General features: G+C 40.5%; 3 protein-coding genes across 5 annotated transcripts; 2 read left to right on the top strand and 1 right to left on the bottom strand.

The window, feature by feature from the left end:
* Positions 1-54: 54 nt before the first annotated feature.
* ddx4 (DEAD (Asp-Glu-Ala-Asp) box polypeptide 4) lies at positions 55-5,811 on the bottom strand. Of its 3 annotated transcripts, none has more exons than XM_084687581.1 (21): positions 5,695-5,811; positions 4,900-4,939; positions 4,767-4,806; positions 4,538-4,597; positions 4,415-4,447; positions 4,289-4,309; positions 3,822-3,890; positions 3,695-3,736; positions 3,494-3,535; positions 3,364-3,399; positions 3,240-3,278; positions 2,998-3,143; positions 2,416-2,568; positions 2,181-2,335; positions 1,875-2,004; positions 1,593-1,759; positions 1,298-1,443; positions 1,124-1,223; positions 755-1,025; positions 560-667; positions 55-475 (listed from the first exon to the last, which is right to left on the bottom strand). In XM_084687581.1, exons 2-21 carry the CDS (start codon positions 4,918-4,920, stop codon positions 398-400), a joined length of 1,857 nt encoding a protein of 618 aa, XP_084543707.1. In that variant the 5' UTR covers positions 4,921-4,939; positions 5,695-5,811; the 3' UTR covers positions 55-397. The 3 variants fall into 3 exon arrangements, with proteins under 3 accessions (XP_084543707.1, XP_084543706.1, XP_084543708.1); XM_084687580.1 differs by having other exon boundaries at positions 4,289-4,312; XM_084687582.1 differs by lacking the exon at positions 3,364-3,399 and having other exon boundaries at positions 4,289-4,312.
* A 736-nt stretch (positions 5,812-6,547) lies between these two features.
* Positions 6,548-8,620, top strand: rad1 (RAD1 homolog (S. pombe)). The gene is made up of 6 exons (XM_084687587.1): positions 6,548-6,707; positions 6,857-7,072; positions 7,158-7,266; positions 7,373-7,631; positions 7,835-7,933; positions 8,038-8,620. The coding sequence occupies exons 2-6, from the start codon at positions 6,878-6,880 to the stop codon at positions 8,213-8,215; spliced, it is 840 nt and encodes a 279-aa protein (XP_084543713.1). The 5' UTR covers positions 6,548-6,707; positions 6,857-6,877; the 3' UTR covers positions 8,216-8,620.
* A 421-nt stretch (positions 8,621-9,041) lies between these two features.
* Positions 9,042-11,407, top strand: brix1 (biogenesis of ribosomes BRX1). The gene is made up of 9 exons (XM_084687586.1): positions 9,042-9,249; positions 9,393-9,504; positions 9,619-9,733; positions 9,830-9,879; positions 10,006-10,079; positions 10,162-10,212; positions 10,326-10,427; positions 10,545-10,673; positions 10,844-11,407. Exons 1-9 carry the CDS (start codon positions 9,100-9,102, stop codon positions 11,078-11,080), a joined length of 1,020 nt encoding a protein of 339 aa, XP_084543712.1. The 5' UTR covers positions 9,042-9,099; the 3' UTR covers positions 11,081-11,407.
* Positions 11,408-11,724: the final 317 nt, after the last annotated feature.

The raw sequence follows: 11,724 nt of genomic DNA on the forward strand, positions 1-11,724 counted from the left end.
TAACGGTAACTATCAGTCGTTCCCATGTAGAATAAAACACTGACAGACGTCATATCAAATCCATGAACAGAACCACAATATCCTTTACTGGAGTAAGTTATGTTTGCTTACATAAATTACACAGTCAACCAGGAAACAAACATGCTTTTCCAACACCATATGTCTACAATGAAAACACACAGCTAGATCTACACAGATTGTGAGGTAAAATTATAGAAAGCTTAAATCAATTCAAATGCCCATCACATTAATCAATAAGATTCATCTCAGACCAGGCTCAAGCAATTAACAGTTTCTGATTAAGACAAAATTATGTTCAAACAATACAAAAAAGGTAAAAGTAACACAGAACGAAAGCAGTCTTGAAAACCAAAACTGAAAGAACACAGCTTGAGCTTTACTCCCAGTCATCATCATCACCACCTGTGGTTTGGGCTGCAGGCTGGCTTGAGGCCTCACTTGGAAAAGAATTCCCCTGATGCAACAGACATCCAATTAAAGCATGCACAACACCCTACATGTTCTAGAAGTTTTCAAATGAATAACTTAAAATACATACCTTCCTACTATCAGTAGAGGCAAAGGTGCTTCCTCTGGGATTGAACCCAGAGGTTCCATGGGCACTAAAGGCCAGTTCTTCAAGCCACGAGGGCACCACCTGCTGGGCCTGTCGAAGGTCACAGTATTTAAAAAGTCTTGCTTGGATCAAGATGCCATTTCAGCCACTTATGGTCAGTCATAACAAGACACCTACCCCAGAGAGTACTTTGACCATAGAGCGGGCCAGCTGGATGTCGTTTTGCGGGTCGAAAAACGACACTGCTCGCCCAGTATTCCCACAACGGCCCGTTCTACCAATGCGGTGGACATACTCGTCTATATTGTTGGGGAGGTCAAGGTTCACAACATGCTGGACATGATCGATGTCCAGGCCGCGGGCAGCCACGGAGGTGGCCACCAGTACAGGACATTTGCCTGTGCGGAAGTCACTGAGTGCCTGCTCTCGCTCCCTCTGCTCACGATCACTGTTACAAGACAACAAGTCAAAGAGTATAAAACATACCCCATCGTGTCAGTTGCACTAGATCATTTGAGGGGACATGATGCATGAAAAAAACTTTACCCATGAATGCTAGTAGTAGAAACTTTTTCCTGACAGAGGAAGGTTGCAATGAAGTCAGCCTGTCTCTTGGTTTCCACGAACACCATTGTGCGATCGGTACCTGCAGTAAAAACATACCAATGAATCTGTATTCGTTTAGGAACTGAAGTCATGGCTGAAGTTGAGGTTGAGTACCTGTAGTCTTGAGGACATCCAACAGTTGCTGTCTCTTGGAGAACTTGTCCACCTGGAGAACCACCTGCTCCACGTCACTACAGGCTCCACCCACCACGCCCACCGCCAGAAACAGGTAGTCAGTCTTCAGGAAGTCAGCAGCCAACCTGCAGTGTGACAAAACATTTTAAGTATTATACAACATATTTTAGGACAGATACAGGCTTATAGTTATCATTTATTAATAGTATGTGTTGTTTCAATCTTAAGTATCAAATGAAACCATATGGCTGCATGTTGTCCAAAACAAACAGACCTCTGGATGTCCTCAGGATAGGTGGCGCTGAACAGAAGGGTCTGCCGCTGCTCTTTGGGGGGCATGCCAGGGGAGCCCACCAGCTTCCTCATGTCTGGCTCAAACCCCATGTCCAACATTCTGTCAGCCTCATCCAGCACCAGGTATTTCAGCTTGCTGAGGCCAACCTTGAGAGATGGGATTGTTACGCTCATCTTCTCCACAGTACATTTGACAGTTTTTTTTAACCAAAATGTCTCAATGTATTTCGTATCAAATTGAAGTGTCAATGTGGGTCTATACCTTTCCTCTTCCAATAATGTCCAGCAGTCTTCCTGGAGTCCCACACAACACGTTGCAGCCCTTCAACACCTCTCTGATCGTGTAACCAGTGCTTATGCCACCGTAAACCACCACTGGACGCACACAAGTCCTACACATCACATAAAGAAAGACATTTGAAAAGATGGAAAGTTGCTTTTGGTTAATGAGTCACCCACTTCTGGTTTTAAAAGGTTTTAGCTGTACAGATCATGTCTGGTATTGTCCACATGCAGGCAGTGGCATCTCTGCACAGACCTAATAAACACTGTGATGAAGACTACATACCCATGGGCAAACTTCCTGGCCTCCATATAGATCTGGTTGATCAGCTCCCGGGTAGGGGCCACTATGATGGCCTCAGGCTCCTGTAACTCACTGAACTGACTCGCGGCCACGCCATCCGCCATCAGCTTCTGCAGGATTGGCAGCAAGAAAGCAGCCTGAAAGACATGTCAGAGGGTTAGGGAACTGGGACTGTGTCACCCTCAGCCATGGTCTTATATGCATGAACAAAACACACCGTTTTTCCTGAACCCGTTTGGGCACAAGCCATCAGATCCCTCCCTGCAGCAATAATAGGGATACCATGCTTTTGTACCGGAGTGGGCTTCACATAGCCAGACTTGCTGACATTTCTGTTCAAGGTGTCACACAAGGCTGCCTCTTGAAATGTCTGAGGAAATAAACCAAGGGTCAATGAATAACTCTTCCTACATATTGAGAACAACTGCACACCCCAGTGATGTAATATCAGAATGATTTTCTATTCAAATGTCAGTCAATACTGTAGAACAGTGGTTCTCTATCTTGGTCCTTATGCCCCCCGAGCCTGCATGTTTTTGATATTTCCCTGCTCCAACACACCTGACTTCAAATGAATGGGTCATTATCAAGCTCAACAGAATCCTGATAACGACCCATTCATTTGAAATCAGGTGAGTTGGAGCAGGGAAACGTCTAAAACATGCAGGCAGAGGGCCCGAGGACCAGGGTTGAGAACCACTGCTCGAGAAGAATCAGGTTTATTTGCTTTGGTGCACAGGTGCATACAATAAACACGACAGTATTAAAAGAGACATGCAAACAGCGTTGTTCTGCTTACCATGATGGCCTTTGGGGGATTGCTGCCACTAACATCCACTAGGATGTTGTCGTACTTGTCAAAGTTGATACCCGACTCGTAATGGGCAAAAATGGAGTCCTCCTCTTCAGAGAGGGCTGGAGGTACGTAGGTCACCTTTGGTGGACCTGGGGACATTCAAAAGTACATTTGCCATTTTCACTCAGGCCATTCAAGTACTTCAAACATTTAGAATTTGAAGTAACAGAAGACTAGAGACTAACCTGCATTTTCCATATCTCCTCCCCCTTCACCATCCCTGGCTAAACAACAGAGAATAGTGTATCAAAATTGGTCTTTTCTATCAATTTATTTAATTGAAATTGAAGAAATTATAAGACATGGAACCTTTAGAAAATACTTCTTCATCTCTTCCACGGTAACCTAGTATAACAAGGACATTTCATAAAGGAGTCACCATTTCATATCATGGTGTCATAATACTGCATATAATTGTTCCATTTGCATAATCAACTACCTCCTCCACTGCCAAAGTCCCCTCTTCCACCATCTTCACTACCTAAAACAAAAACGCTTATAAATAACACCAGCCAAGGCGACATGCATACACAAGATACTATTAGCAAAACTAATGAATGGAATGAAAGGACACATGCCAGACAATGAATGAGCCAAATCAGCCATGATCTAGGATAATATAGAACCAGACTAATCTTACCGTTACTGAATCCACCACCTCCCCTTGACCCTCTGCCACCTCCTGGTGAGAAAGCAGTGTTGCAGTTTAATTTTACATTTCAGTATACTCAATGTTCAAAAAGCTTTGGATCTAATTTAACACTTACCCCTGCCTCCTCTTCCACTGAAGCCTCCCCTCCCGCCGCCTCTGTTCCCAAAGCTGCCCCCATCAACATCTAAGGTGCACACAGTAAACTCCAGTCAATCAAGTTTAAAATGCCCAGAAAGAATACAATCAGGTCAATTTGGGGATAGTATCAAAAGACAAATGGCATAGTACAAAACACTGAAACCAGGCAATTAAAAATGTATAAATATGCTGGGACTATAACAGTACACTTTTGTTATGTACAGTTGAATATGACTTGACAAAGACGCATACAAAATGTTGTACAGACATCTCCAAAATGCTGTGAAAAGGTATCCCATTTAGTGAGGTACAGCAGGAGAAACCTTAACACAGCTGGTTGAATTGAAGAGTAGGCTCGTAGTCAGGACAGCATCAAGGCCAATGGAAACTGCTGGACTTAAAGGATGAGCCAGAATTAACTAATGAAAGATTTTCACTACTTACCATTCTGATTTTTATCAGTCCCTGCTCAAATGAAGAAAAAAAGGCTTTTAGTATGTGAAGGAGTACATGAGTAGATTTGTAGACCTTCATTAAGTTAATGAACATTCATTAAGTTAATAAACATACCAAAAGAGAACGAGCTCTTGGACCCTCCTCTGCCTGATGAGGACAGAATGTTTCAAAATGTATTAAATAATGAAAACGTATCAAGAAAATGTGCCATTTGCTTTGAATCAACAGGAGACTCACCTCTGCTGCCACCTCTTCCAAAGTCTCCACCTCCATTGTTCCAAGAGCTGCCTCTGTCTTCTACAGTTACATAAGATCAAATGAAAATAATCTATCAAAACTTCCCATTGAACAAAATAGAATTAGAGTGCAATCAATCACGCATTTGTTAACTGCTGAACTCTTTTCAGAAACACCAATTAACTGGTGAAATGAGTAACAAGTATTCAAAGCATCAGACTTAACCTACCAATATTTGATTTATTGCTGGCAAATGTGGTACTGGCATCCTGAAAGAAAAAAGAAAAAAATGCAATTGGAAAACAGTCGTTTGAATCAAACTAGCATCACGTGTCAATGCTGTTCCACTTAAAATAGCTTACCTCTTCTACCCAGTCGTCCATTTTTTTGTGAAGTGGCTGCCTGCAATTAAGATAAACGTGATAGCTAGTTAGGTGTGAAATATTGTCTTTTAACATACATCATTGTAATTATTAAATGCTTACAGCAAGCAGCAAGTTATCATAGAAATGCTTGTCGGTTAAAAGAGTATTAAACATGTTTGCCAGTAAACCAATGCACCTTTCCGAAGTAGGGTCAAATCAGTCAGAGGCCACGTGCTGCTGAACCCATCATGGCCAACATGTTCCAAGAACTAGCCATAGCCTAATTTCCTTGCCAAACTAGCCCAATAAATTACTTACGTACTTTTAATACTAGCTAACCGACTGATTACATACAAATCACCATAGTTCTATATTTTACAGACCACTCAGAACTAATGCCGGATTGCAATTCATAGTTTCCTCCTTGTTGCACACCATTTCAATGTAGCTAGCGTTACAGCAGCTACCACACGTCTCAAGTTAGCTAGCTATTACCGCCAGTAAACTAGCGTTAGATTAAAGTTAGCAACGTTCTCCATACTATATTTCGGTATATGGTTTGCAAATATGAACAAGGAGAGAAAAGGTCAAAAGTTAAATATATGTTGATTAAACAACTGTGTAGATCAGTTAAATTATGTTAAATGGGCACGCGCATAATTGCTAGCTAATCAAGTCTCGACTGTGGAATAAAGCGTTGATTTCGAGTGTATTTCTTCAAAATAACGTAATCGGATTGACAGTCAGACAACATCTTACATAGATGTTTTAAATCTAAAAATCATTGACTACCTGCTGTATAGGGTAGCCTTCAATAACTCTTGGTGTCGTTCCACGTGGCGTCAGGTGTGCTGCTGATCGTTGAATGGACCGAATTAATTCTGACGACTGAACAAAAACCTGCTGCGGCGGCGGGAATAGTGACAAATAGGCATCAAAGAAGGGGTGTTAACATTTCTTCCATGAAATATTACCACTATATTTGTAACATCAGATCTATTCAACTTGTATTAGAAATATATGTTATCCCACATTTGATCAAATGTATTAAATTATAGAAACTATTAAACAAAATACTCTGACGGCAAAATACTCGGAAGGCACATGCGACAGCCTGTTATTATTGACTACTTTATATATATGTATATATATATAAATATATATGTTTAAAATATATATATTCTCTCTCTCTTTTCTCTCTCTCAGAGAGAGAGAGAGAGAGAGAGAGAGAGGGAGGGAGAGAGAGAGGGAGAGAGAGAGAGAGGCCTAATAGGCCTCATCGGAAAAATCTTCTGAGGCGATGTTGACATTTCACAATATACATTTTACAGCATTGTACAGTTTACAAAAGGCTTTACAATTTATGATTTGAGTTCAGTTTATATAAACATTCAATCAATTAATTTGATATTTCTTCCGGAAGTTTAAGTGTAAGCTATGAATCTATGTGGGGGGGGGGGGATTAAAGCTGAATAACTCAGTCTAGACAATTATCAACTAGGCAGAAATCTGCCCTTCGTCCATTAATTGATTAATTGTACATAGCGTGAGAAATGCGAGAGAAATACGTGTTGGATGAGAGCGTGAGAAATTGTGTTTTTTTACAGTCAATGGTTTAAATGCGTGAGAGGCTGGATGGTGTAACACTCCCTGACACTCCCGAACTGTAGGTGGCGATGATGGTTGTATTGCAATCTGTCATAATATGAAAAGAAGCAGTTATTTTATTTTTTTACTCAGCATCCTCCTGAGACGAACCTAAACTGTAGGGTTTTTATGGGAAGGATATTGATGTCCAACTGTTGGTAAGCTATTTAAAACAGTTTCTGGCTGTGATAGCCTACGGTGGATATCATTTTCAGTGTCAATACTAGCGATGTTTATATTGAAATAGCAACAGACATAACAAGCTAGCTAGCTAGCTAACTAACTTTTTTGCACTTTACTCTTTCAGCTGTGTCCGTCATTGAAAAAAATGCCCCTGTCCACTCAGTCTCAAACTGGAGATGACCAAGATATCCTGGTAGCCAGTTTGGATAATGCAAGGAATCTATCCAACATCTTGAAAGCCATTACCTTCAAAGACTATGCTATCTTCAGTGCCACACCAAATGGACTCAAAGTAACTGTGGAGGACTCCAAATGTCTACAAGCCAATGCCTTCATTCAGGTTGTGGTGGACTTGTAAAACAAACATGTGAACACTCAACTCGTATGTAGTTGAGAATCTTTAATTTGCATGGTTTTCTTGCTAGGCTGAAATATTCCAGGAATTCACTATAAAAGAAGATGCAGTGGGGTTTCAGGTGAATCTGACTGTACTTCTGGAATGCCTTACTATCTTTGGAGGAAGCACAGTTCCAGGTGACAACAACCATGAATGTTTCTGACACTTTTGACTAGAATTCGATACTGTGCATTCCACATTTACTGATTCTATTAACACATCTTTTGTGTTTCTCTATGACAGGAGTAACTACTGCTTTGCGGATGTGCTACAAGGGTTATGGCTTTCCTCTGACCCTGTTTCTTGAAGAGGCAGGTGTGGTCACTGTGTGTAAAATCAACACCCAGGAACAAGAGGATCCCATAGACTTTGAGTTCAGCAGCACCAATGTGACCAACAAAGTGATTCTGCAGTCTGACAGCTTGAAGGAGGCTTTTTCTGAACTGGACATGAGCAGTGAGGTCCTGCAGATCACCATGTCCCCCATTCAACCATACTTCAGGTTAGATTTAAATTGGGGTGTTTTTGTTTTTTAATCAGTGTGTGTGTGTGTGAAGAAAGCCTCGGTCCCTCGCTAGTGATGAAGCCATACGTAAAACATGCATTCGGACCTTGAGAATAATGTCAATTTTCCCCTAATTTTTGTTCTGTTGTATGCTACGAGCATAGACCATCTTTTCATCTGACTTCTTCCTTCATGTATAGGTTGTCTACATTTGGAAATTCTGGGAATGCCCACTATGATTACCCTAAAGACTCTGACATGATGGAGCTATTCCAGTGCACAAAGACTCAAACAAACAGGTCTCTCATGCCTTGTGTTTTAGACATTTATTCTGTACCTTTCAATGCAGCTGTAACGGTGCAATTCTCCCCCAGGGATAATACAATTCTACTCTACTTGTCAGGTACAAGATGTCTCTGCTAAAGCCTTCCACCAAAGCATTGGCTCTGTCCTGTAAGGTGTCAGTGAGGACTGACAGCCGAGGTTTCCTGTCTCTACAGTACTTGATCAGGAACGATGATGGACAGATCTGCTTTGTGGAATACTACTGTTGTCCAGATGAAGAGGTGGAGGAGGAGTAGATCTATATAAACACATATGAATAGACCAGACACACACACTTGCTGTTTGATGTGTCTTCAGAATATTTTTTTATATCAATGTTATTGTAAAGTTTTTGTGGTGTTGCTTTATTTGCATTTATTTAAAGCATAAAATGCTTCGTTTTTGCTGACCTATCTCAAATATAATGGTTGCTATAAGTATGATGCTGTATGGTGTTGATACAGAACGTTGTTTAAGGATATCAAACATTTGATTAAATATGTTAGTCTAAATGAATACATGAGGCGTAATGTTCGTAGATCAACGATGGCATAAGTAGGCCTACTGTATAGTCAAAGGCAAAGTGGGTTCGATCTCTAAAGAGATCTCTATTCATTTCCATAAATTATGATTACGGCATAAATGTGGGTCCAGACTGCTATTTTGATCATACGCCATACGTACAGCTTGCCGCTATACAAGTTTTCGGCAAAAACTTGATTTATTCTAAAACCAAGTTCAGCGTTAATTATTAATATAAATACAATACATCCTCCGACCAGTGGGGGCGGTAACACCTGGATGAGACGGGCCTGAGAGGCGAGGTCTGCAGTCGGACCACCCTAGGCTAGAAATAGGTCTATGAAAGATTTGCTAAGTTAAATCATTAAAGTCATTCATGTTTGCTAAGTTGAATGACTATCGTCATTAATGTTAGGCTATTTTATTATCTTGATAACATGCATGTAACTGTTCCCTTGATGTTTTCCTGTCAATTTGGGAAAGCAAGTTTACCTTTGAATAAGGATAAACAGTACAGGTTGTCTCTTGACTTTTATTTTGAAAAAGGTTTAAGGAAACAAACCGGACATTAGATTACTTGCGAGTCTCGCACCACGCTGCTTATATTACTGTAAGCAAGATGTCGCCGCTCAAGAGAAAACGTGGAAGAGCAAGTCCAGGTGGAGAAAAGGGGAAAAAAGTTAAATTCGCCGAAAATGGAGACCAGCCACCAAATACCACTGTGCAAGAGCGGAGTAATGAAATTATCGTCCCTGCGCCTGTTTCCATGGTAAGGTCCAACAATGACTACTTACTGTAGTTAGCACTAGCAATAGCAAGTGAAGCTAGCAAACAAACAGGTTAACCAATACAACACTCGTTAGCACCATAGTGTTTCATTTACTTAACTTATGACACTTTTTCACCTACCAGGGCAAGTGGACGAACAAAGAAAGAGTTCTGGTGTTTTCTTCCAGAGGCATAAATTTCAGAACCCGACATTTGATGCAGGACTTGAGAACAATCATGCCGCACACTAAAGCAGGTTTGAGTCCCATTCTCTAGTACTGCACTCTAAACTCCACTTGAATTCAGAGTCTGACGTTGTTGAGGAAAGGTGTAGGCCCACCATGTTAAACTGTATGCTTCATTTCCACAGATACAAAAATGGACAGAAAAGATAAACTTTTCGTCATAAATGAAGTATGTGAAATCAAGAACTGCAACAAATGTCTGTTCTTTGAAGCAAAGAAAAAGCAGGATCTTTACATGTGGTGCGTATTGTGGTTTGGTTGAACCATGTTTCTTTTTTACTCATTGACCATTTCAGAATCATGTAACAATACGTTTTTTTAATTATTTTTTTACAGGATTGCTAATGTTCCCCATGGCCCTTCTGCGAAGTTCTTAGTTCAGAATAGTAAGTAACCACAAGTGTTTTGTAATGTTTCAGCACTTCATAAATATCCTGTGTTGTCCTAATCAGTAATGGATTGGGCTATGTCAAAATGCTTTACTGACTTGTAGTGTCTTTCCTCTACTTTAGTTCACACACTCGCCGAACTTAAAATGACAGGAAACTGCCTCAAAGGATCCAGACCCCTCCTCTCATTTGATCCTGTGAGTATTTAATATTTCTCTTATCTTGCAGTTCTTGGTGTGGGTCTTGACAATAACAATAATTGTGTTTCCTGTCTATTAGCAATTTGACAAGGAACCACATTATGCACTGCTGAAGGAATTATTCATCCAGGTTAGTTGATTACATACATATTTTGTTGTGTAAGGTTATGTTAAAATGGATACATCAAGATTTAAAGTCATGCTAAAATGGATTCACAGTCACACTTTATCATGTTTTTCCAGACATTTTCGACTCCTCAGTATCACCCAAAAAGCCAGCCCTTTGTGGACCATGTATTCACGTTTACCATAGCCGACAACAGGATATGGTTCAGAAACTATCAGGTTAGCAAAAGGAACAATTTTGAATTTAAGTGTTCATCCATATTTTGTTTAATGTCCTCTGAAAAGGAAATGGAACATCTGAGGTTTTGTTTAAAATAAGTTTGTTGTGTCCTACAGATCATTGAGGAGGATGCGGCACTGGTTGAAATTGGCCCTCGTTTTGTCCTCAACCTTATTAAGATATTCCAGGGTAGCTTTGGTGGCCCCACCCTCTTTGAAAATCCACACTTTCAGTCCCCCAATACGGTAATATATTCTCTAAGGCCACATGACTTCATCCAAGAACACAAATTATCAGGGACAGGGAACCCACTGAGTCTGTTAACGTCTATAAACATTATATCAATTAAACCTTTCTGACGCTTGAATGGATCTTCCATGATTGATTCATGGTTGCCTCTCCTCCATATCCTTAGCATCGACGGTTGATCCGGATGGCTACAGCGTCCAGGCTGAGGGAGAAGCAAATGGTAAAAGAGCTGCAGAAGCTGAAGAGAACAGAGGCAAAGGAAGACGTGAACAAGGATGTCACCGCCGATGTGTTCCTGACACCTGCAGAGGAGAAGCCAGTACAGATACAGCTGGAGGCTCCTACTGTCAAAGTTGTTAAAAAGAACAAGCACAAGAAATTTCAACGACAGAGGATGCGCTAGTGAATAATCCACAAGAACATTGAGCAATTTACTTGTGTTCTAATGGCGCTCTGGAAGATGGCATATTGGAAGTCTCCTCATATTACCATTTTGGAAGAACATTGACAACATACCCTGCCTTTGCTATTGTCTGTTTTTGAAAATTATCTAGAAGTAAGAAGAAAATTATAACTGCAGCCCAAGAGTCTGCACACATGTTCAGTGCTCCAATTTTGATTGTCCAGCAGTCTATGTAGATGCTCTAAACAACCTCTGAAAAGTCGCTATACCTTTTTTCTTTTTTCTCCATGTAAAATAAACCTGAATTCCTTCAGTGTTAACAATTTACCAACACTTGTCTTTTCCTGGGTCTAACAATGCACATGGTAAACACAAGTAGAATGCATACATAGGCTACTATTACATTTAAGAGTTAAATCGTTATTGGGTATGGATGTGTAGATTGGAACTGGCAAGGATATAAGACAACAAAATACGTAATTCAGTAATATCTCCCACTTACGAACATCTAATTATACAGCACGTTATCCTTCATTGAACTAAAACTGAAATGGCCAGGAGATACGGAGATATTCGCAATATACTACGATTATATAAATAACATTCAACTCCACCAAGCAACAAGAGAGAACGTTATGATTTCG

The sequence above is a fragment of the Hypomesus nipponensis genome, chromosome 22 (genome assembly GCF_054491055.1).
Source record: "Hypomesus nipponensis isolate SF chromosome 22, ASM5449105v1, whole genome shotgun sequence".
In the NCBI taxonomy this organism is placed as follows: Eukaryota; Metazoa; Chordata; class Actinopteri; order Osmeriformes; family Osmeridae; genus Hypomesus; species Hypomesus nipponensis.